General features: G+C 58.4%; 1 protein-coding gene across 1 annotated transcript; it reads left to right on the forward strand.

Annotated features, from left to right (window-relative positions):
* Window positions 1-1,495: 1,495 nt before the first annotated feature.
* OCA2 (OCA2 melanosomal transmembrane protein) lies at window positions 1,496-24,426 on the forward strand (the record flags this gene model as incomplete). The annotated part of the gene is made up of 23 exons (XM_081114961.1): window positions 1,496-1,725; window positions 2,294-2,392; window positions 3,005-3,190; window positions 3,563-3,620; window positions 4,575-4,647; window positions 5,763-5,920; window positions 7,087-7,169; window positions 7,276-7,429; window positions 9,098-9,169; window positions 9,902-9,967; window positions 10,822-10,878; window positions 11,461-11,585; window positions 12,817-12,955; window positions 13,514-13,646; window positions 14,393-14,540; window positions 15,705-15,762; window positions 16,186-16,294; window positions 17,413-17,540; window positions 19,531-19,590; window positions 20,078-20,182; window positions 21,596-21,689; window positions 22,648-22,741; window positions 24,342-24,426. The coding sequence occupies 23 exons, from the start codon at window positions 1,496-1,498 to the stop codon at window positions 24,424-24,426; spliced, it is 2,514 nt and encodes an 837-aa protein (XP_080971087.1).
* Between the last annotated feature and the right edge of the window lie 882 nt (window positions 24,427-25,308).

The following is a 25,308-nucleotide window of genomic DNA, read 5'->3' on the forward strand; positions in this document are numbered from 1 at the left end:
GCCGAGGTCTGTGGGCGTCAGGAGTGGCGGGGCAGAGGGAGACCCAGCGGTACCCACACCTGAGACACCTGGGACAGGGGTGTTTGTGTTTCTTTTTTAATATTTTTATTGATTTCAGAGAGGCAGGGAGAGGGAGAAGAGAGAAACATCCATGAGGAGAGAGAATGATGGATCGGCTGCCTCCTCCACGTCCCCTACTGGGGACCCCAACCCGGGCATGTGCCCTGACCTCCTGGTTCATAGGTCGATGCTCAACCACTGAGCCACGCCGGCCGGGCCTGTTGAGCTGGCGGCCCGGTGGTCAGATGTGTGTTTTGGAAAAATCACGGAGTTCGTGTGGCAGGGAGCAGCTAGCCGGCTGGAGGAGCCACTGACGGCCTCGCCCTGCGTCTGAGAGGGGCTGCCGTACGGCAGGGCGGGGGCACTTCATGGGTGAGGGCTCAGCTTGGTCACGGGGGCGGGGGGAGGGTGTTTCCATTTGTGAGGGGTGCACCTGGGTGGGACCAGTGCCAGGGCCCTGGGGCAGAGCCAGGAGCCGTCTCAGGACTCCCACGGGGGTGTCTAGGCACCTTGCAACGTCGGGGAGACAGGAGTGTAGTTGGACACAGGGGTCTGGGCTGCAAGTGGGGACGTGGGCGTCACCCGCCCGGGGGTGAGAACCTCGTGCGCTGGGTGGATTTTCCGCTGGTTGGATTTTCCGGAGTTTTGGTTCCGGATTTTGTCTTTGTTGCCAACTGTGCTTCCCCCTCCTCCCTCCCCCCGCCCCCCAGGCACCAGCAAGAGTCAGGACACATGTCCCTGGGTCTGGGAAGGGGGATGCGGGTGCTCCTCCCTGGTCATGGGGGGGAGGGGGGGCACACGGACACATGTCCCTGGGCCTGGAGGGGCCACACATCAAAGGCACCTACCTCGGTTGCAGGCTCCTCCCCGGCCCAGGCCCTGGTCAGGCTCGTGCAAGGAGGCAACCAGTTGATGTCTCTCTCGCAGTGATGTCTCTGTCTCTCCCTCTCTCTTCCACTCTCCCTAAGAATCAGTGGAAAAATATCCTACGGTGAGGATTAAAAATAAAAACAATCAGCCAATCAATCATCAATAAGTGGAACAACAAATGGATGTTTTTTTTCTCTCTAAAGAAAATCAGCCGAAACCGGTTTGGCTCAGTGGATAGAGCGTCGGCCTGCGGACTGAAAGGTCCCGGGTTCGATTCCGGTCAAGGGCATGTACCTGGGTTGCGGGCACATCCCCAGTGGAGGATATGCAGGAGGCAGCTGATCGATGTTTCTCTCTCATCGATGTTTCTAACTCTCTATCTCTCTCCCTTCCTCTCTGTAAAAAATCAATAAAATATATTAAAAAAAAAAAAGAAAATCAATAAAAAAAGAAAAAGGGGGCCTTTCTGGTGTCCCGTTCGGCAGTGAGGCCCCCTTGCAGTTTGCTCGTAATTCGCGGTGCTTTCTCTCCGGCTGACCTAGTGAGCGGGCGGCGGCGGCAGACCATGCATCTGGAGAAGGAAGGCGGCCGGCTGAGCTCCGGCAAGCTGCAGGTGGAGCTCCATCAGACGTCCGCGTCCCCGCGTGCTGGCCTGGGACTCGCCGCCATCAGCCGCCGGCCACAGCTGGGAGTCAGGGGGGCAGACGGCGAGGGCCCCTACCCCCAGCAGGCGACCGGGCAGAGCTGCTGGGCTCCTGTGGACCAGGATTTTGGTTCCTTCCTCACGGAGCAGAGGTGAGTTTAAAATGGTTTTAGCGCCCGGCCGGTGTGGCTCAGAGGTTGAGCATCGAGGAACCAGGAGCTCACGGTTCGACTCCCGGTCAGGGCACATGCCCGGGTTTCCAGCTCCGTCCCCGGTGTGGGGGGTGCAGGAGGCAGCCGATGGATGATTCTCTCTGATCATGGATATTTTCCTCGCTCTCTTCCTCAACCACTGGGCAACACCGGCCAGACAGAACTCCAGCTTTTTTTTTAACATTATTTTATTTATTTTAGAGAAGAAGGGAGAGAGAAACATCAATGATGGGAGAGAATCATTGATCAGCTGCCTTCTGCACGCCCCCTACTGAGGATCGAGCCTGCAACCCGGGCATGTGCCCTTGACTGGAATCGAACCCGGGACTCACTCCGATGCTCAATCCACTGAGCCAGACTGGCTAGGGCCAGCTTTTTTTCTGCAGAGACTGAATTTAGACCCTCACAGGAGACTTTTATCCCTGCCCCTCACTCGCTTGTGTCTCGAGGGCGCCCCCTGCTGGCGGGGACGGCACCTGTCGCGTGTGCTGCTCTGTGTGTCTTTCAGGTCTCGCTTGCCTTTCACCGGGTTCTGCAGCTCCGGGCCCCGAGATCCCTGCCTCACAGAAAGCACGCCTCTGCTGGGGCGTTCCTCCCAGGAGCCAGGGTGAGTGTCCCCCTTCCGCCAGAGGAGGCCTCTCTGAGCATCGCCCAAGGTCTCGGGGGGAGGCCTTCTTCCCGAGAAAGGAACTTGTCTCTGACGCATCAGGGGCCAGGCTCACTGCCCCTTACTGTCAGCTCCAGGGCCATGGTGTTTGTTTGTTTGTTTGTTTGTTTGTTTTTAATATGTTTTTATTGATGTCAGAGAGGAAGGGAGAGGGAGAGAGAAAAACATCCACAATGAGAGAGAATCATGGACCAGCTGCCTCCTGCACGCCCCACACTGGGGATGGAGCCTACAACCCGGGCCTGTGCCCTGACCGGGAATCGAACCCTGACCTCCAGGTTCCTAGGTTGATGCTCACCCCCTGAGCCACGCCGGCCGGGCTGGCTGATGTTTCTTGAAGGCCCACAGTGCATTTTGAAGATCCGAGTGGATTCAGACTCCCCTGGACCCAGTTCTGTGATGTCCGTCCGTAGGGCCAGGCCCAGCCCCTCGACATCTGTCCTCGTTTTCGAAGCCGGGAGGGAGTCCGCATGTCCCACGCCAGTGTGAGATGTGGTCCTGTGTTGTAGACGGGCCTCATCACATGAAAATAACCCCCATGTTGCTTTCCAGGGCGCGGTGCCTGCCCGTCTGCCACCCGGAGCTCATCACGGCTGAGTCCTGGGACCTCAGCTCGGCCGAGTGGGAGGGCACGTCGCTGCTGGGCAGTGAGGCGGCCGGGTCCTCCAGATCCGCCTCCTCGGACAGGGGGGACCTCCTGGAAGGGGCTCCCGTCCCGTTCCGCCTCTCCAAGCTGAGGTAGGAGGACCCGGGGCCCCGTGTGGTCCAGGGTGAGGTCCCACAGCACGGCCCTGACCGGGAATCGAACCCTGACCTCCTGGTTCATAGGTCAGCGCTCAGCCCCTGGCCACGCAGGCCGGGCACGTGTAGCTTCTTTGTGCTGACTGGCCTCCGCCTTCCCCAGGCCTGACAGATGATTGGCTAATCATCCCTGGGTCGGAGGTGACGGGCGGGCATGTGGCCCTTGTACCGTGTCACAGAGAGAATCCAAACACGAGGTCTGAGCCGGGGTCCCCCAGGGCCTCCCAGAGGCGTCTGAGGTTTGGCGAGCCTGGGCACAGGCGGACGGGACAGCCGGCGAGTGACCCAGACCCGGCTTTTCTCCGGCAGGCGCTGTGCGCGGCGGCTGAAAGTCACGGGCCTCTTCGTCTTCGTGGTGATGTGCTCGGTGAGTCCCACGCCCGGGGGTGCTGGGGAGCGGGCGCCCGAGGTGGGGGCTCACAGGCTTCCGTGGAGGCGGGGCCTGGGGGGGTGGGGGGAGGCCCTGGCAGAGCTCCTCTGTCCTGGTCCCAGGTCACAGGCCCTGGCTTTGCTCCGTAGAAGACAACCGGCTGCCCCTGGGTCCCCCACTCCCTCCAGGGGGCTCCCAGGCTGTCCCTCACCCCATGCAGTAGCACTCGTTACTGGTGGGAGCCCCGTCCAGGGGTGGTGGGAGGCCCCCGCATGTCCCGGGACCCTTTCAGGTGGTGCCCTGGGCCTCGGCCAGGCGGGCCATATTTGCGGGGGGGGGGGGGGAGGGGTGTTTGTTTGTTTGTTTTAAAATATGTTTTTGTCACTTTCAGAGAGGAAGGAAGGGAGAGAACACTGATGTCTCTATCTCTCCCTCTCCCTTCCTCTCTGAAATCAATAAAAATATATATAAAAAAATAATCAAAGCCCATGGTCGCTGAAGATAGTAGAACGGATCAGAATTTGATTCTAATCTCTAAGAGGGGCTATTCGGAGTCAGCTGGTGGATGTGGGGCACATCAAGCAATACCATTGCCACCCCCTATTATCTTTTTATTTTTCTCTTTTAATCCTCTCCCGAGGATATTTTCCCATTGATTTCTAGGGGGAGTGGAAGAGAGAGGGAGAGACAGAGAAACATCGAGGTGAGAGAGACACATCGATGGGTTGCCTCCTGCACGAGCCCCGAACCAGGGCCCAGGCCGGGGAGGAGCCTGCAGCCGAGACACATGCCCTTGACTGGAGTCGAACCCGGGACCCTTTGGTCCGTAGGACGACGCTCTAGCCACTGAGCCACACCAGCTCCTCCCCCTATTTTCAACGGTGACCCATCTTCTGTGAGCCGTGTCGCGCTCACCCACAAGCCCTCCTGAAGTGCTTCTGCTCGCTGCAGGTCTCGTTCAGCCTGTACCCCGACGAAGGGAAGCTCTGGCAGCTGCTGGCCGTGTCGCCGCTGGAAAGCTACTGTATCTAAACCGAAAACCGTGCCGGGCGGGAGGCGGACGGTGGCTGAGGCTGAGGGTCACAGAGCAGAGAGGCGCCCACGCCCCGTTCCAAGGTCACCGCACAGGCCACAGGACGCTGAAGGACGAGGCTTCGGGACAGAAGGGGAGGGCGCTGTGAGAGCCCGCAGTGGGCGGATGGCGGCGAGGATCCCCACGCGAGGCGGGTGCCGCTTTCAGGTGCCTGGGCTCCGGTCCTGGGTCTGGCGACGGCTTGGTTTCTTCCCGTTGTGTGTCCTCTGGGTCCCTGGCAGGCGGCCTGGCTGGTCGTGAAAAGGCAGATGTGCGTGTAGGATAGACGTTCGAGTGTGTGCGTCAGCTCCGGCCGACGGTGTGGATTCAGCACCCGTTTCGCAGCTCTGGGGGCTGGAAGTTCAAGGCCAGGGTCTTGCGGGCAGATCTGGTGTCTGGTGAGGTCTCTCTTCCTGGCTTGCAGACAGCCGCCTTCCTGCTGCATCCTCCCAGGTGTTCCTTGGTGCTCTGTGTGGAGTGAGAGAAAGCTCTCTGATATGTCTCTCTCTCTCTTTTGAAACCATTTTTTATTGATTGATTTTAGAGAGAGGAAGGGGGGGGAGAGAGAGAGAGAGAGAAACAAACATCGGTCTGTTGTACCTCTTATTGATGCATTCATTCGTTGGTTCTTGTGTGTGCTCTGACCAGGGATCTAACCCTGACCTCCTGGTTCCTAGGTTGACGCTCAACCACCGAGCCACGCCAGTTAGGGCTGGCATCTCCTGTTATAAGGACACTAATCCTGGCCGGTCAGGGCCTCCCTGATGGCCTCAGTTGCTCCCTTAGAGTCCCCACCCCCCCCATCTCTACACAGCCAGGCAGGGGGGCCAGGCCTTGGATGTGGATTTTGGAGGGACACGGACACTGGTCCGTAGTCCTGAGGGAACGCTTGGAGATGAGCGTATGGAGGGGTTTGTGTGCATCTGATCAGAGGTGGGCAGTGTCGTTGTTTGTGGTTGCCATGGTAGCCTCTCTCCATCTGGGCGTGGCTCACCTCCCCTGGGGCTGGAGAAGGGGGTGGACTCCAGGCCTCTCCTTGCTCCGTGCTCACCTTAACGTCCCCCCAGCTGCGAACCTCAGCAGCCGGTCCGACTCCACGCTGCTCCAGGTGGACCTGGCGGGGGCCCTGGTGCCCGGCGGCCCAAGTCGTCCGGGAAGAGAAGAGCATGTGGTGGTGGAGGTGACGCAGGCCGGTGCTCCCGGCTCCAGGCGGCGGCCCCAGCAGGTCCTACTTCTAAGTTATTCGGAAGGAATTGTGAACACTCACCCCAGCGCTTTATAAACCGACTTTCCTCCCGAACAGACCGGATGGGGAGGCAGGAGGCAGTGGGGCCGTTATCCGGCGAGCCCTCCCCTTTTGCTCTGTCTCTGAAATTCTCTTTTTCTCCCTTTTCTCTACGTCAGTTACCAAAATCTTGCCATTTCAGTAAAATCAAACTAGGAAGCACATTTTCATTGTTGTTAATCCTCACCGGAGAATCCTATATAATGAAAGCGTAAGATGCTAAGTGTCTGACCGTCCGGTCGACCACTCGACCGGTCACTATGACGTGCACTGACCACCAGGGGGCAGATGCTCCAACCAGTAGGTTAGCTTGTTGCTGGTGTCTGGGCGAGAGGGCTGGACATGCCCTTGAGCCTTCCCTCGGTCCCTCCCTGGCCAGCCAGCCCCCATTGGTCCCCAATCGGGACTAGGCAAGATGGCCTGATCGGCCCCAATCGCTGGCCAGGCCGAGGAACCCCACCCATGCACAAATTTGTGCACCGGGCCTCTAATATTTTTCTATTGATTTTTAGAGAGAGAGGAAGGGAGGGAGGAAGGAAGAAGGAGAGAGAGAAACATCGATGGGTTGCCTCCTCTTCTGACCAGGGCCAGAGATCGAGCCTACTACCCAGGTACGTGCCTTTGGCCGGAAATCGAACCCATGACCCTTTGGTCAGGGCAAACAGGTAGCCATTTTAGGCAAGTGTTTCTCCTATGTTGCCCACTAAGACAGGCCTGCAGGCCCGGCCGGCATGGCTCAGCGGTTGAACATGGGCCCATGAACCAGGAGGTCACAGTTCGATTCCCCATCAGGGCTCATGCCCAGGTTGCAGGCTCGATCCCCAGTGTGGGGCGTGCAGGAGGCAGCTGATCGATGATGTTTCTCTCTCCCTCTCCCTCTCCCTTCCTCTCTCTTTAAAAAAATTAATAAAACACGTATTTTTAAACATCACGCAGAGGCCTCCGAAGTGGGCATTTCCAGCTCCCCGTGGGCTGGGCTGCTCGTGTCGGGGGGCGGGGGGACTCTCGGTTTCTCTCTTTCCCCTTTTCTAATTCTAAACCAGCACACTGCCCCGGTGCCGGTCAAAGTCAAAGCCTTACCACGGTGTCACTCTTGGACTCTCAAGGTCACTCACAACTGGACCGTGTTCATAGACCCGCGACGCAGCGAGCACGTGGTGGTGAGCAGGACCTTCGAGGTTCCGAGCAGGTGGGCCTCCGGTGACGGCCGTGGGGGGCTGGCGTGGGAAGGAGGGACAGGAGGGGCGTTGCCGACAGCCAGTGAGAGGCTCCGAGCACCGGCGCTCCGTCTGCAGGGACGGGGTTTCCATCAGCGTCCGCGCGGCCCTGCAGCAGCCCCGGGCGGTGCCCCTGCTGCTGGCGCACCAGCACCTCCGTGCCAGCGTGGAAGCCCAGGTGACCGCGGCCGCCGCCATCCTCGCGGGGGTCTACGTGCTGATCATCTTCGAGGTAACCCTCGCGCCCGTCCCGGCCTCACCCACATGCCGGTGCCTTTCGCTGGTCGGGGGCGCCCGCGTCTCCATCGAATGGTGGTAGTGTCTTTCCTGAGAAGTGACATCGCCATCATTTTATTATTTCTGAAAATAAAGTTTTATTGATTTCAGAGAGGAAGAGAGAGGGAGCGAGAGAGAGATACAGTGAAGAGAGAGAATTATGAATCGGCTGCCTCCTGCACGCCCCCTGCTGGGGATGGGGCCCACAACCTGGGCCTGTGTCCTGATCGGGAATCGAACCCTGACCTCCTGGTTCCTAGGTCGATGCTCACCCCCTGAGCCACCCCGGCCGGGCTCCTGATGGTTTTACTGTCCACCGGGCACCATTGCTAATGTGAAACACAGTTTGGGCCAGAAACACAAGATCAATGATTTTTCCTTAATTATTGATTTTCGTGGTAACGAATTATTGCCTTAGCAGCTTCCAGGGGTGTCCGCTGAGTTCTTTTTGGGGTCTCCTGTTTCTCTGAATGTCGTTCGGAACGTAGGCATTTAATAAATTCGACATGCTCTAATCTGTTACAGTCACGAGGAATTTCAAAAATGCAGTCCGAGGCCAATTTATTTTTGAAAAGACTTCTCTGCTGTGCTAGGGTTTGTCATCTCTCTCTCTCTTTTTTTTTTTTTTTTTTTTTTTGTATAATTTTGAAGCCTTTGAAAATTACATAGTTTGGGCCCTGCAGGCTTCCTGGTAGAAGCTACTTTATGTATCCAGCCTCCTGCTTCTGCTTGAGGGTCACCTCATCCCTCAGGAAAGAAAAGCAGCTGTCGTCAGGGTGGCTGTGTGTGCCGTGGGGGTGTCCGGTTTGTGGCTGTGTGTGCCGTCGGGGTGCCCGGTGTGTGGCTGTGTGTGCCGTGGGGGTGCCCGGTTTGTGGCTGTGTGTGCTGTCGGGGTGCCGGTGTGTGGCTGTGTGTGCTGTGGGGGTGCCCGGTGTGTGGCTGTGTGTGCTGTGGGGGTGCCCGGTGTGTGGCTGTGTGTGCCGTGGGGGTGCACGGTTTGTGGCTGTGTGTGCCGTGGGGGTGCCCGGTGTGTGGCTGTGTGTGCCGTGGGGGGTGCCCGGTTTGTGGCTGTGTGTGCTGTCGGGGTGCCGGTGTGTGGCTGTGTGTGCTGTGGGGGTGCCCGGTGTGTGGCTGTGTGTGCCGTGGGGGTGCCCGGTTTGTGGCTGTGTGTGCTGTCGGGGTGCCGGTGTGTGGCTGTGTGTGCTGTGGGGGTGCCCGGTGTGTGGCTGTGTGTGCCGTGGGGGTGCCCGGTTTGTGGCTGTGTGTGCTGTCGGGGTGCCGGTGTGTGGCTGTGTGTGCTGTGGGGGTGCCCGGTGTGTGGCTGTGTGTGCTGTGGGGGTGCCCGGTGTGTGGTTGTGTGTGCCGTGGGGGTGCCCGGTTTGTGGCTGTGTGTGCCGTGGGGGTGCCCGGTTTGTGGCTGTGTGTGCTGTGGGGGTGCCCGGTTTGTGGCTGTGTGTGCTGTGGGGGTGCCCGGTGTGTGGGAAAGGAGGACCCACGATTCATCCATCGTGCTCACAGATGTGGTATAGGATGGCCAGGCCGGCCCAGACTGACGCCAACGCAGGCTGTTATGTGTCTTAAACCTCGTGGACTGGACGCCAGGCATGTCCTGCTCTCTCTCCAGATCGTCCACAGGACACTGGCAGCCATGCTGGGCTCCCTGGCGGCGCTGGCGGCTCTGGCTGTGACGGGGGACGTAAGTGGGGCCATTTCCCATCGAGGGCGGAGCATCCGATTCAGGGGCGGCCCAGGGGTTGGGCTCCGCTCCTGGTTCCCACTGTTTTATCTACTGTTCCCACCTGCCCCTCCAGGAGCTAAACAGATTTTTTGTTGTTGTTAATCCCACTGGCGGATACTTTTTTCCATTAACTTTTAGAGAGTAGAAAGGAGGGAAGGAGAGAGGGAGGGGTGGGGGGATCGATGTGAGAGAGACACACCGATTGGGTGCCTCCTGCATGTGCCCCCACCAGGACTGGGGATGGAACCTGCAACCCAGGTACGTGCCCTGAACTGGGGATCGAACCTGCGACACTGTGGTGTGCGGGCCAGCGCTCTAACCACTGAGATCACCGGCCAGGGCAGAACTAACAGACCTCATGGCTCTGAGGAGTGTTCTCCGTTTGACTCTCTCCCTCTCTCTCTCTCTCTCTCTCTCTCTCCCTCCCTCTCTCCCCCCTGCCCCCGTCATTTCCTGTATCTGTCTCCATCTCTAAAACAAACCTTTTAAGAAGAGAAATGTGCTTTTCTTGCGACTCAGTGAAAGGCTTGGTTGCCCCGGTTCTCAGTGGCGATGTGCTCCGAGGCCTGCGGAGGGACGTGCGGAGTCTGGTTCTGGCTCTGGCGCAGGCTGGGCGCCCAGTAGAGGCAGGGTGCCCGCAGGAGCCCCGGCACCCCCAGGACTGACAGACAGCTTTCTGCTTCCTCGCAGAGACCCAGCCTCACCCACGTGGTGGAGTGGATCGACTTCGAGACGCTGGCCCTGCTGTTCGGCATGGTAATCCTGGGCCCCGGCATGCACCCCCCCGCCCCTCCCCCAGGCTGGGCTGTCCCTGCTGCTGCCGGTCCTTCTTGTAGCAGAGACACATAATCAGCCTCCAGGGCCTCAGCGGCAGGAGGCAGATCAGTAGCAGCACCTACGTGCTCCCGTGGGAGATAAAGGGCGTCAAGAGCAAACCCGTGTCACAGACCAAGTATAAGTACTAAGACCGTGCGTCATGCCTTCAGATGTGCTCAGGAACCAGAGGCCAGAGCTTATTCTATGGTCAGAGGTCAGGGTTCAGCTCAGACCGCTGGGGCCAAGGGCCAGGTGTCAAGTTGCCTTTTGGGGTCATCAAGGGTGCGTATTCCCACCAGCACAGCGTCGTCAGTAGGAAGAAACGCATTGCGTAGCGACCTGGGCTCACACAAAGCCCAGAGGTCAGTGAGCATATCCGTGCGCCTGCTCTTATCTGCACGCCTTGGGCCCGTGGGTGACAGAAGCTCTTTATCTGAGGAAACGGAATGTGGCCCCGTCAGCACCGAGCCGGTGGCATTGCTCAGGCCGCATCCAGGCCCCTTTGCCTCCGGCTTCTAGTTTGTGGGAGTGTCACCTCCCGTCTCTGCCCCCAGGTCCCTGGAGCAGTAAGAGCAGCTGTGTTTGCTGTGAAGGTTCGGGGGGGGGGGGGTGGTGACCATGTACTTGGGGCGCATGCCCTGGACCAAACGCAGGTGCAGGCCTCCAGCAAGGGCTCCACGCAGGGCCCACAGGCGGAGTCCGCTCAGCACTGCCCAGCGCGGTGACGGGCAGCTGCCGAGCGCGGACGTGCCCAGCCCCCCTGACACCTCGACCCCCTTCTCCTCTCCCCGCAGATGATCCTAGTAGCCATATTTTCAGAAACCGGATTCTTTGATTACTGTGCTGTCAAGGTAAGTGCGAGGTGGCATGGAATAGTTAGGTATGTACTCATTGATTTTATTTACTTCCTACCGTTACATATTTAATAAGTAACGCTACTATTTTATTGACTTATTTTAGATTTTTGTTGATTTCAGAGAGGAAGGGACAGGGAGAGGGATGTTTGCCGGCTTTGAGCACCATTTTCGTTTTTTAATCCTCACCTGAGGATATGCTTATTGATTTCATTTTTTTTTAAATATATTTTTATTGATTTCAAGCTCTGGCTGATGTGGCTCAGTTGGGATTTCAAAGAGGAAGGGAGACAGAGAGAGAGAGAGAGAGAGAGAAACTGTCTCCTGCACGTCCCCCACTGAGGGTCAAGCCCGCAACCCGGGCGTGTACCCCGACAGGGAATCGAACCGGCAGCCTTTCGGTGCCCAGGCGATGCTCAGCCCCCAGCCACACTGGCCCGGCTGTGTGTCTAGCGACTCTAGCTCCTGGCCCACCGTGCGTTGTGCACTCAGACCCCTGGTTCTCAGAGCCCCTCGGGGAAAGTTGCGCCCGCCTTCCGCCCGCTGACCCCCGGCCGGTCCCCGTCTGGTGTGTCCCAGGCCTACAGACTGTCGCGGGGGAGGGTGTGGGCCATGATCATCATGCTGTGCCTCTTCGCCGCCGTCCTCTCCGCCTTCCTGGACAACGTCACCACCTCGCTCCTCTTCACGCCCGTGACCATCAGGTGGGCGTGCAGAGCGGCCCGGGCCAGCGGGGCTCTGAGCTGGGAGGAGGGCGGGGCTCTGAGCTGGGAGGAGGCGGGGCTCTGATCTGGGAGGAGGGCGGGGCTCTGAGCTGGGAGGAGGCGGGGCTCTGATCTGGGAGGAGGGCGGGGCTCTGAGCTGGGAGGAGGCGGGGCTCTGAGCTGGGAGGAGGGCGGGGCTCTGAGCTGGGAGGAGGCGGGGCTCTGAGCTGGGAGGAGGGCGGGGCTCTGAGCTGGGAGGAGGCGGGGCTCTGAGCTGGGAGGAGGCGGGGCTCTGAGCTGGGAGGGGGCGGGGCTCTGAGCTGGGAGGAGGCGGGGCTCTGAGCTGGGAGGGGGCGGGGCTCTGAGCTGGGAGGAGGCGGGGCTCTGAGCTGGAAGGAGGCGGGGCTCTGAGCTGGGAGGAGGGCGGGGCTCTGAGCTGGGAGGGGGCGGGGCTCTGAGCTGGGAGGAGGCGGGGCTCTGAGCTGGGAGGGGGCGGGCCCTCCTGTCAGCCCGGAAGACCCCGCTTCTCTGCGGAGAGGGGCAGTGCCCTGGAGCGCGGGTTCCTCCTCTGAGGTCAGAGGGCGTCGTTCAAGGGCGGGGCGTTAGGGTGTTGGCGTCTGAGACCAGGCCATGTCGTGGGCTACTGTGTCCAGAGGTGCCGTGTCCGACGCTTTGGCTAAAATGTTGTTGTGAATCCTCACCCAAGGCTATTTTTCCACTGATTTTCAGGGAGAGTGGAAGGGGGAGGAGAGACAGAGGGAAACGTCGATGTGAGAGAGACACATCGATTGGTTGCCTCCTGCACGCGCCCCGACCGGGGCCCATAGTGTTGTTGTTGTTGTTCATCCCCAGCATTGCCTTTCCTGTATGTGTGTGTGTGTGTGGGCGTGTGTGTGTGCATGTGTATGTTCGCGTGTGTGTGTGCATGTGTGTGTACACACTTCCCTTGTACAAGCTCTAAAAACATTTAGGTTGCATATAGGCCTTTCCCATGTTCCTCTATGTGTGTGGGGGGCTTTTCAGGTCTTATATTTGTATAGATTTCATAGAGGAGGGGAGAGGGAGAGAGAAACACCAATAACAGAGAACCGTGGATCGGCTGCCTCCTGCACGTCCCCCACGGGGGATGGAGCCGCCACTGGGGTGTGCCCTGCCGGGAATGGAACCCTGACCTCCTGGTTCACCGGTCGACGCTCAGCCACGGAGCCACGTTTCTCTCTGCTTGCGGCAGGTTGTGCGAGGTGCTCAACCTGGACCCCCGGCAAGTCCTGATCGCGGAAGTGATCTTCACCAACATCGGCGGCGCCGCCACCGCCATCGGGGACCCGCCCAACGTCATGATCGTTTCCAACCAGGAGCTGAGGAAGATGGTGCGTGCCAGGCCCCAGGGCGGCTCCCGCAAAGCCGAGACCTGCCTCCTTGCCCACTCGCATCCTGCTCGGCCTGGGGGCCTTTATACCCCGTGCCCACGTCCTCCCTTCACATGACGTGCTGTTGGCCCGCCCGCGAGTGGGAGGCTGGGGGACTGGCCTTCCTTCGTAGAGCTAAGTGGTCTGAATTCATTCTCGCTCCGACGCATTTTTAAAAAATAAGTTTTCATTGATTTCGGAGAGGAAGGGAGAGGGAGAGAGAGAGAAACATCAGTGATGAGAGTCATGGATCGGCTGCCTCCTCCACGCCTCACACTGGGAACCGAGCGTGCAACCCGGGCCTGTGCCCTCAGTGGGGAATCGAACCCTGACCTCCTGGCTCATAGGTCGACACTCAGCCACCGAGCCCCACCGGTCGGCTCCTTCTGATGCATTTTTAAGGAAAGGCTTGGATGACAGCTGACGATGGCAGGCCAGGAACTGCCGTTCCCCGTGGGACGTGGGGGCGGTGTCGTGGCGGCGGGAGGCCCGTCCGTGAGTCTCCCTGTCCGTCCCCAGGGCCTGGACTTCGCGGGGTTCACGGCGCACATGTTCGTGGGGATTTGCTTCGTTCTGCTCTTCTCCTTCCCGCTCCTCCGGCTCCTCTACTGGAACAGGAAGCTGTACAACAAGGAGCCCAGTGAGATTGTGGGTGAGTGCCAGCCGCTTGTCACTTAGACCCATGCGCACCACGGGGTGGTCTTGTTCCCCCAGGGAAGCTGCCAGAGAAAGGCTGGTGTGCTCAGTGGCTAGAGCGCCCGATTCCCGGTCAAAAGCATGTACCTGGGTTGCAGGTTTGATCCCCGGCCCCAGTCGGGGTGCGTGCGGGAGGCCACCCATGGATGCCAATCTATGTGTCTCTGTCACATCCATGTTTCTCTCTCTCTCTCTCTCATCAATAAACATGTCCTCAGATGAGCATAAAGGAAATTCTTCACCCAGACTTGAAGTCACACGACTTTAGCTCAGCCATGTGGCTCCATGGCTGACCAGGAGGTCACAGCTCGATTCCCAGGCAGGGCACAGGCCCGGGTTGCGGGCTCCTTCCCCAGTGGGGGGCGTGCAGGAGGCACCGGTCCGCGATTCTCTCTCATCATGGCTGTTTCTCTCTCTCTCTCCCTCTCCCTTCCTCTCTGAAATCAATAATATCTTTTTAAAAAAGAAGTGACATTGCTTTGCATCCACAGTAACTTTTAAAAGTCAGCTGTGTCTCCTGCGTCCGTGACAGTCACGCGGTGCTGGGAGGCGCCGGTGGGTGTGGGCCAGGTTTTATCTGTGCATCCCCGGGCGGGGCTGGGAGGGGCCGTGTGTCTTGTTCTGGGCGGCCGAGAGGGAAGCAGGTGTCTGCCGACGCCCGAGGCTTCAGGGGGCTCCAGCCTCGGTTTCCTCTCCCTGCAGAACTGAAGCACGAAATCCACGTGTGGCGCCTGACGGCCCAGCGCATCAGCCCGGCCAGCCGGGAGGAGACGGCGGTGCGCGGCCTGCTCCTGGGGAAGGTGCTGGCGCTGGAGCGGCTGCTGGCCCGGAGGCTGCACTCCTTCCACAGGTACCGGCTGGGCTGTGCCGGGGTCACGCTCGGCCTACCTATCAGTCGTCCTCGTTCCCGGCTGTTCCGGGGGTGGGACGGCGTCGGCCACCTCTCCGCCAGCACCGAGTCGTGCCCCGACGTCCCACCGTGTCCGGACTGAGTGAGGGACAGGGCGGCCCCAGGGGACCGGAGGGGAGCGTCCTGCGTGCAGCACCCTGTGCTCGCCCTCGCGGTGTGTGATGGTCTCTGCCTCCGCTGAGCTCTGCTGAGCCCTGGTTACGAGGAGAAAAGCAAGGCTCAGAGAGTGAGCGACTTGCCCAGGGTCACACGGCGAGGACAGGGTGCAGGGGGACAGACGCACCTCTCGGCCGCCCCGTCCCACGCGCGGCACAGCAAGACTCGAAAAGAACGAACGTGACAGGCTAACCGACGCGGTGTTTTACCTGTGACTGACTCAGGGAGCCCAGAGAATAGCTGATCATACTCCGCTCATTTTCTGCCCTTTTAGAAATACAGGCATACGCACACATTTTTTTACTGATTTCAGAAAGAGGAAGGGAGAGGGGGGGAAGAGAGAGAAATGTCCAGGAGGAGAGAGAATCACGGATCGGCCGCCTCCTGCACGCCCCCTCCCGGGGATCAAGCCCGCAACCCAGGCAGGTGCCCCGGCCGGGAACCGAACCACTGAGCCACACCCGCCTGGGTGGGAGGACGTCTGTCCACGTTGATTTCCAGGGAACCGAAATCGCCCCCAGAGCGAGTGGTGTTGCTTTTGGTGTTTTGTCCTTTCGTGAGCCGAGTTGTAATTATGTCACATCCTCATTTGGGGGGAAAAGAAGCAAAATCAGAAAACGAGTGAGGGAGGAACCCAGGGCGGCCCAGCGACCGTCCTCCCCGCGTTCCCATTCGGGCCAGTGTCCTGACGAGCCTCGCGCTCACGCGTGCACACGCTCGCACACGCTCGCACACGGTCCATCACGCTCGCACACAGTCCATCACGCGTGCCCATCGTCTCGTGGGCTGTTTTTCTTTGGAAACACAAGGCAAACGTCTTTCCCAATCCCCAAACCCGGCGTCCCCGGCCGCGTGACCTGGCCTCACCGGCGTCCCCGGGACAGCGCCCTGCACGCTGGGCCCCGCAGTGTCGCCAGGGAGCTGAGGCGCCTCCTCCTTCCGTTTCAGACAGATCTCACAGGAGGATAAGAACTGGGAGACCAACATCCAGGAGCTGCAGAAGAAGGTACGGGGGTCCCTGCACTGCGCTCCACAGGACGGCCTGCGTGAGCGTCCCGTCTGTGTCCCCTGTCGTACCCGAGACCTAAGTGATGCCCAGGAGCCCCCGGGGAAAGCCTTTTCCAGACGCGGGAGGTGTATTGTGTCCACAAATCGATGATGAGAGAGTCACGGATCGGCCGCCTCCTGCACGCCCCCCACTGGGGCTCGAGCCCACAGCCGGCGTGTGCCCCGGCCGGGAACCGGACCCTGGCCTCCCGGTTCGCAGGCGGACGCTCAGCCACTGACGTTCCGTAGCACATTTCCTCACGATCTCCTGTGCCGTCCACGATGTCCCTGTTTCCATCCTGGGGAGAAATCCCCGAGGGTATCGGCCCCGGGCACGCCGGCCCCACGGCAGGAATCGGACGACGGCCTTCTTCCCTCCCAGCACAGAATCTCGGACAGGGTCCTGCTGGCCAAGTGCCTGATGGTGCTGGGGTTCGTCATCTGCATGTTCTTCCTCAGCTCATTCGTCCCTGCCGTCCACCTGGACCTGGGTGAGTCCCTGCGGTCCGGCTTTGTCGCCCTGGACGCCATGGGCCCGAAGGGGAGGGTCCAGCCTTGTTTCAGCCCTGGCTGGGGTTTCCCAATGGTTAGAGCGTCGGCCCAGGGACCGAAGGGTCTCGGGTTCGGCTCCCGGTCCAGGGCATACGCGTATCTGGGTTGCAGGTTCCATCCCGGCCGGGGCTTAAAGCCTCGATGGCTACAAAACTGTGTGTGTTTAGCCTGGGACGTCAACACTTTGTATTGGGTGCCTCATTTCTTTTGTGAGGCTGAGGCGTTCGCTGCTTCTCTGCTTTTAAATCTTGTGTTTCCGCCCTGGCTGGTTTGGCTCAGCAGATGGAGCATCGGCCCTCGGGGCTGAAGGGTCTCGGGTTCGATTCCTGTCAGGGGCCTGCACCTGGGTTGCAGGCTGGATCCCCGGCCTCGGTCGGGGCACGTTGGGGAGGAAACCAGTCGATGAGTCTCTCTCACATCGATGTTACTGTCTTTCTATCTCTCCCCCTCCCTTCCGCTCTCTCTAAAAACCACTGGGGAAATATCCTTGGGGGAGGATTAATAGAAAAATAAAAAAGAAACAAACTCACCATCACCAATTTTAATTTTAAAGAAATCTGTTTGCAGGTCTGGTTCATATGCAGGAGCTTCTCTCCGAGGGCCCTGGGAGATAGATGTAGCCTGTATCTTTGTTGTTCACAGTGAAGGGAGTGAGGTTGATTAGGAAGAAAAGCCTCATTAGCATATGTTAATGCATCATTATTGATTCCAGGGAGGAAGGGAGAGGGAGAGAGAGGCACATTGATAACGAGAGAGAATCATCGATCAGCTGCCTCCACGCTGGGGATCGAGCCCACAACCCGGGAACCATGACCTCCTGGTTCATAGGTCAGAGCTCCACCATTGAGCCACCCCAGTCGGGCCGTGCGTTCACTATCCTGACTGTAGTGTTGGTTTTGTGGGCATGCAATGACCCGAATTACAAACCGTACATTTAAAACCCGGTCAGGTTGCAGGGTGAGTTGTCCGCATGAGGAAAAAGGCAATCGCTCGGTGAAACGTTAACGAGCGAGTGAGCAGTCGGACTCCGGCCACAAGCCCCTTGTTTGCCCCACAGGGTGGATCGCTATTCTGGGCGCCATCTGGCTGCTGATCCTGGCGGACGTCCACGACTTCGAGGTCATTCTGCACCGAGTGGAGTGGGCGACGCTGCTGTTCTTCGCGGCACTTTTCGTGCTGATGGAGGTGAGGCTTCCCGGCTTTTGCAGAACGACCTTTTACCGAGTTTTTCTTTTTTAAATATACATCTTTATTGATTTCAGAGGGGAAGGACAGGGAGAGAGAGAGAGAAGCATCCATGATGAGAGAGAATCATGGACCGGCTGCCTCCTGCACGCCCCACACTGGGGATGGAGCCTACAACCTGGGCAGGTGCCCTGGCTGGGAATCGAACCCTCAACCTTTGGGTGTACGGATGGTGCCCCAACCAGCTGAGCCACCCGGCCAGGGCTCTCCTGGCTGTTTCAATGCCTTTCTTCAGTGCCCCTGACTTCATGTTCATTTACATTTACAGTCCCCTTGGGCCCCCTGTAACTTTCCCCTCATTCATGAGAAATCTCTGGATTTTTAAAAGGTTTGCTCATAAGGCCGAGCTGCTCTCTCTCTTTATTTCCCCCTGTATTCGGTCCATTTCTGTGCCCTGTTTCTGATTTTACCGGGGCCGGGGGGTGGGGGGTGGGGGTGCTGTGTTTTCAAATGCCTGCTGGAGCGTGTCTCATTCGGATTGAAGTCTGGACTCAAAGTTCTCTCCTGCTTCATGGAGACGGGAATTTTGCGCAGTCGACGTGTGAAATTCCGATGCTTGATGTTGTCTTGCTAGCTCTGTACACATGACTTCCGATTTCTCTGGCGAATTTAATGCGATTGGGTTTGCCTTTAAAACAAAACAAAAAAACACAAAAAACAAGTCCTGCCCTGGCTGGTAGTTCAGTGGTTAGAGCGTCCGTCCCTGCACGAAGGTGTTTGATTCCTGGTCAAGGGCAGGTACCTGGGTTGCAGGTTCAAGCCCCGGTCGAGGCGAGCGCGGGAGACAATTGATGTGAGATGTTTCTCTCTCTCTCTCTCTCTCTCTCTCAACCCTCCCTTCCACTCTCTGTAAAAATCAGTGGCGCCCCAGCTGGTTTGGCTCAGTGGATAGCGGGTCCCGGGTTCAACTCCGGTCAAGGGCACGTACCTCAGTTGCAGGCTCCTCCCCGGCCTGGGCCCTGGTCGGGGCGTGTGCAGGAGGCAACCAACCCATCGATGTGTCTCTCTCACATCGATGCTTCTATCTTTCCCTCTCTCTTCCATTCTCCCTGAAAATCAACGGGGAAATATCCTCTGATGAGGATTAACAAAAAAAAAATTTTTTAAAAACCCTGGGGCGGGGTGGGCATGGCCGGGAGAGGTCAGTAGGGAAAAGGAGACATATGTAACACGTTCAACAACAATGGATTTAAAAACAAATAAATAAAAGATAAAGTAATGCCAAAAACTATCCTCAGGAAAAATACCTGCGGATGAGGATGAGCAAAACAAAACAAAACAAAACAAAACAACCACAAGCACCAATTCTTACCCAAGGGCGCCCTCTGCTGGCGGCAGAGGGAAGTGGGTGGGTCTGACTGGCAGGACCCGCCGTGGCCGCTCAGTGGCCTCAGGAGGCTTCTTGCTGGTCCTGTGTCCTTCTCTCCCTGGAAACGGGCAGCTGGGCGCTGCCAGGAGGGCCCGTCCGCCTCTCACCCCGTCACCCGCCTCCCCGCAGCCCGGCCACCCAGCCCCGTCTGTGCAGCCGTGTCTCAGGCTCCTGCCCATCCCCTGCCCGTGGATGGCCCTTCTCTGTCCTCACTTGGGTCTGTCTCTCTCTGGGGCAGGAGCTCGGGGCTGGGCTGTGTTCTTTTTTTAAATATATTTTTATTGATTTCAGGGAGAGAGAGAGAGAGAGAGAGAGAGAGAGAGAGAAACATCCATGATGAGAGAGAATCGTGGGTTGGCCGCCTCCTGCACGCCCCCACACTGGGGATCGAGCCTGCCCACCAGGCCTGTGCCCCCACCGGGAATCGAACCCTGACCTCTAGGTGCACGGGGACGGTGCCCATCCGACTGAGCCACCCAGCCGGGGCTAGAGACATGGCTTTTGAAAATCTGCATGTATTCTCCGTTTTAACCGATTCTCACTGACGCCCATGTCTTCCAGGCGCTGGGGCACCTGCACCTGATCGAATACGTCGGCGAACAGACCACTTCGCTGATCAAGGTACAGCCCGTGCAGCAATACGACAGGGGCTCCAGCCAGGGATCCGTTCATTCTGTAAAATTAAAAAAAAAAAGTCTGGCAAGAATAGGTCCCATTAATTATGTAAAAAAGAGTACAATCGGGGGCCTCTTTTATCCTGGGTAGCCTAGAGATGAAGGGCGACTTTTTAAAAATGTATGTAATTACTGATGCCTGTCATTTTGCTATTAGCCTTTGGTTGAAACCTGTCTGAGCCGGTCAGCGTGGCTCAGAGGTTGGAGGTCAACCTGTGAGCCAGGAGGTCACGGTTCGATTCCCAGTCAAGGCACACGCCCGGGCTGCCGGCTCGATCCCCAGGGTCGGGGCGGCGGGGGCCGGTGCTGTGTGCGGCTGGGAACCAGAGGAGGGGCCGCCAGCGCCAAGGGCCCTGCCGCCTGCCGAGTGACGCGAGCCCGTGTGGCTGACGGGCAGCCGCGATGCCCAGCCCCGCTCTCGTCTCTCCTCTCAGATGGTCCCTGAGGACCGGCGCCTCGCAGCCGCCATCGTCCTGGTGGTCTGGGTCTCGGCCATCGCGTCTTCCCTGATCGACAACATCCCGTTCACAGCCACCATGGTGCGTCCCCCGTCCTGAGGCCCGCGTGCAGCTGGACACAGTGTGGGCTCCCCCTTCCTGCCGGGGAAGGCAGCATGGAACCCCGACCCGTCCGTCCCCTGGCGGCACCCGCAGGCTTGGCTCACAGGCGGCAGAGCCGGGCGGACGGCTGGGAGCCGAGGGCCCTGGCCGCGCACCCTGGGTCAGCACCAGGGACAGCGGCCTTTCCCCTTTCGCTTCCGTTTGTTTATTTTGTTCATCCCCACGCAAGGATGCTTTCCCACCGACTTTTAGAGAGAGTGGAATGGAGGAAGGGTGAGGGAGAGGGAGAAACACCAGTGTGAGAGAGGCGCTTCGGTGGGTTGCCTCCTGCACGCTCCCCGGACTGGGGCTGGGAATCGAACCTGCAACCCAGGTGAGTACCCGCGACCTGGAATCCACCCCTGCGACCTTTGGTGTGCGAGCAGGTGCTCTAACCACCGAGCACACTGGCCGGGGCTGCCGTTTGCTGTGAAGGGAATTGGCAGGCGCCCAAGGCAGAGGCTGGTTGAAGGCCTTTCTCCTTCCTTCCCTGGGAGCACGGAGCTGTTGTCTGGCCTCGGGCCCTGGTGCTGGGCTTGGACAGGCCTTGGGGTTGTCCGTGTGCCCCTGACCCGGCCACGATGGGGGGCACGTGCGAGAGGCCCCCACAGGGCGGCCCAGCCCCGTTCCCACGGTGCCTCTGACACCGCCGACCGTGCGGCTTACTGAATCTGTAATATTTTATTTCTTAAAAAATCAAACAGCCCTGGCCGATGTGGCTCAGTGGACAGAGTGTCGTCCGGGTTCGGTTCCAGTCGCGGGCACGTGCCTGGGTTGCAGGCTCCTCCCCGGCCCGGGCCCTGGTCGGGGCGCGCGCAGGAGGCAACCCATCGATGTCTCTCTCTCACATCGATGCTTCTCTCTCTCTTCCCCTCTCTCTTCCCCTCTCCCTGAAAACCAATGGAAAAACATCCTCAGGTGCGGTTTCACAGATAATAAATAAATCAAGCCCTGGCTGGCGTTGCTCAGTGGTTAGAGTGTCGCCAGCCCCCGGCCTGGGTAATCTATGTGTCTCTCCCACATCGATGTTTCTGTCTGTCTGTCTGTCTGTCTCTCTCCTCCTCCCTCCTCCCTTCCACTTTCTAAAAATCAACAGGAAAAACACCCTCCTCCTAAGAGAATTAACAACAAAAAATGACCCGCAGCAGCCACCAGGGGGCAGCGAGGAGACGGGGGACCCTTCCGTCCCAAGGCTGAACCCATGGGCTCCCACTCAAGGCCTGCAGGGTTCACACTCCCCTTTGGTTTCCTGCTCCCCGGGCGGCGGACAGGCGCCGGGTCGGTGGTGGTGGGCCACGGCCAGCAGCCGCCCTGGGTTCCGGGGGCGTGACGTGGGGACCTCTCCCTCCGCAGATCCCCGTGCTCCTGAACCTGAGTCAGGACCCCGAGGTCAGCCTGCCGGCGCCGCCCCTCATGTACGCGCTGGCCCTGGGCGCCTGCCTGGGAGGTAAGGCGCTGCTCTGAGACCGGGACGTCGTCAGTGCCCCACGGAGGGGGAGCAGGGGGACTCGGGGCGGCCTCCTGGGGACGAGCGTGACGTTCGGCTCAAGTTCGCGTTTTCCTGCTCCGCGTCTGGCCCCGGGGCTCCCACACTGCCCCGAGCTCGCAGGGCTCCTGCTGGAGACGGTTTAACTCAGGAGCCCTCCTCAGTGCGGGCTTCTCGTCCCCTCCTTACGCCGTTGGGCATGAAAGGATGGATGGCCGCTGGCCTGAGAGGTGGAGATCGTTTGGGGTTTTTTAAATATTCATTTTATTGATTCAAGCGAGGAAGGGAGAGAGAGAGAGAAACGTCCATGCTGAGAGAGAATCACAGATCGGCCGCCCCCTGCACGCCTCCTACTGGGGGTCGAGCCTGCAACCCAGGCCTGTGCCCTGGACCGGGAATCGAACCCTGACCTCCTGGTTCCTAGGTCGACGCGCAGCCACTGAGCCTCGCGGGCAGCAGGCTAATGTTTAAGCTGATCGTGTTGTATGGTTCCTGAATGAGGCTCTCAATATCCAACGGCCCTTTGGTGGGAAGAAGGTTCCCCCCCCCGCCCCCCCAGCAGGAAGCGCTCACGGTTTAATATCGATGACTTGGCTGCAGAGCACGAAGACCCCAGACTGTGCCTTTGCTGGTGTCTCAGGGGTGTGTCTTACGTGCCCTTGATTCTGCCCCCGTGCCTGGCGCCCCTGTGAGTGAGTGGCGGCCGCAGCGGCCCATCCTCAGCGGCCACTCAGCTCCCGGGACCCACGCCCGTGGCTTCTCTCTCGGAGCCCGTCCGTCTCGTGCTTGGCCTGCCCCCTGTCCTGCCGCCTTCTGCGTCTCAGCATCTTTGTCTGCCCCCAACGTTCCGGGCGGAAGAGGGCAGACGCCACCACCGCGGCCCACGCGGGCTTGGCCTTATTATTAAACCTGGTTTCAGGCAACGGGACGCTGATTGGGGCGTCGGCCAACGTCGTCTGCGCAGGGATCGCCGAGCAGCATGGATACGGCTTCTCCTTCATGCAGTTTTTCAGGTACTTCCCAAACTCTGTGTAGAGAGAGTCTCCTGTTTTGGTTTTCGTTTATTTCTTTTAAAAGAGCGACACATTTCTTAAGCACAAGGGGCGGGCATGTTTGCAGCAGTTACGGAGTCTTTGTGTAGCTGCAGTCAGTGCAGAGAAAAACCCCATGAACAAAGGTGCCCAGCCAGGTGGCTCAGTGGTTGAGCATTGTCCTTTGAACCAGGAGGTCACGGTTCGATTCCTGGTCAGGGCACAGGCCCGGATTCTCTCTCATCATGGGTGTTCCCATCTCTCTCTCCCTCGCCCTTCCTCTCTCGCAAATCAATAAAAAAATATATATTTTTAAAAGGAGCCCCAGCCAGTTTGGCTCAGCGGATAGAGCATCGGCCTGTGGACCGAAGGGTTCCGGGTTCGATTCCGGTCAAGGGCACGTACCTCGGTTGCAGGCTCCTCCCCGGCCCAGGCCCTGGTCGGGCATGTGCAGGAGGCATCCCATCGACGTGTTTCTCTCACATCCATGTTTCTCTCTGTCTTGCCCTCTCCCTTCCGCTCTCTCTAAAAGTCGGTGGAAAAAATATCCTCGGGTGAGGATTAAAAGATAATAAGTGCTTTCTGGCGCTAGCATCTTAGGGTTCTGTTTTTGTCGGGGGCCCAGGAAATAAAACTGCAGGGGAAGGAAGGGAAAGAAGAAAGGACTTTGCATGTGAAAGTGCTGCAGGCAAGTCCTTTCTGATCTCACCCCCTAAGAGACGATTCTATTTCCATCCGCAGGGAACTGGGCCGTTCTTGCTTCACACACTCCAACTGAGCAACCGTCCCCCTTTAAGTTTCAAGATGACCCTTTAAGTGCAAGGAATAGAGGGTATTTGAGGTAGGGCTCATTTTTCCCTCCTTGTGTGATGAAGTGTCGAGTGTGTGGCGTGGGTTAAACTCCACAGCCTCTGAGCCACACAGCCATGTTGAGCTGTGCAAACCCTTTTCCGCAGACAGAGGTAGAGGGTGAAACCTCACTGTTCTTTTAACATTTTCTGGGTGTCCGTGGGTTTGAAAATGAACTCTTTTCTTTCTTTTAAGAGACTGAATGAGCAAAGCCCTCGATAGTTGTTTCACATTCATTTCTGCCGTAGTCTCTCTATTCTATTTTTAAATCTCACCCCAGGATGTGGGTTTTTTTAAAAAAGTTGATTTTAGAGAAAGGAAGGGTGAGAGAGAGCGACATAAATTTGTTGTTCCACTTTCATTGGTTGCTTCTTATATGTGCCCTGACGGGGGATCAGACCTGCAACCTTGGTGTATCAAGAAAATGCTCTAACCAAATAAGCCATCTCTGGCCAAGCTGCTATTTTATTTATTTAGTTTTAATTTTATTTTCGAGAGAGAGAGAGGAATGGGGAGGGGGGGAGAGAGAGAGAGAGAGAGAGAGAGAGAGAGAGAGAGAGAGAGAGATTCATGAGAGAGACACATAGATCGGCTGCCTCCTGCCCTCCCATACTGGGGATGGAGCCCACAACCCAGGCATGTGCCCTGACTGGGCATCGAACCAGCGACCTCCTGGTTCTCGCGGCTCTCACCAGACGGCAGGTCCCACAATGCACCTGTCTTTGTGTTTCAGGTTGGGCTTCCCCATGATGGTGGTCTCCTGCATGGTGGCGATGTGCTACCTGCTGGTGGTCCACGTTGTGATGGGGTGGAATTAACAGGGACACCTCCTTTGAAGACCGAGGGGAACCTGACCCGTCACCCACGTCTGGAGAACACTCCCCCGTGGGCCACTCTTGGGAGGAGAAAAGGCGCTCTCACATGGGGGTGCGACGGAGTGTGGACCTTGGCACCCACATTCTTATCCGGCTGGATGCTGGCAAAACATGGCCGATAGAAACATGGGTCACTTCCCCAAGACACCCCAACAGGACAGACGTGCGTTTCAGGACCCTCCTTGTCAGAAAAGGCACCAATGCCGTCATCCACCCCAAATGGTCTGCGTTGCTCAGGGTCCCTTCGCCCGAGGCCGTCCAGTTTTCCTTCGTGTCCGCACTGTTCATATTAGAATAATGAGCGAATTGTGTCCCCTCCGAACGCACGCTGTTCCTTGGGAAGGCATACGCCTTGTAAGGCAACAGTTTATGTATTAAAAAAATAAATAAATAAACTCTCCCTTGGCAAATGGTCTTGGAATTCGCTAACCCCATCACATGTTGGGCAGTTTACATTATGCAACATGGCATTTTACGCCTACGTTTCTCTCTGGAGTTATTCATCATCAATTAAAACTCTAGAAATTTGGCCTGGCCGGGGTGGCGCAGTGGTTGAGCACCGACCTATGAACCGGGAGGTCACTGTTTGATTCCCGGTCAGGGCATGTGCCCACGTGGCAGGCTCGATCCTCAGTGTGGGGCCTGCAGGAGGCAGCTGATCCATGATTCTCGCTCATCATGGATGTTTCTATCTCTTTTCCCACTCCCTTCCTCCCTGGAATCAATAAAACACACACGTACACACACACACACTCATATTACAAGATAGAAGATAGCTATGCACGTTCAAAGGCATTTAACTTTTGCCCCAGCCCTAAGCGGTTT

The sequence above is a fragment of the Myotis nattereri genome, assembly GCF_964212035.1.
Source record: "Myotis nattereri genome assembly, chromosome: 21".
Lineage (NCBI taxonomy): Eukaryota > Metazoa > Chordata > Mammalia > Chiroptera > Vespertilionidae > Myotis > Myotis nattereri.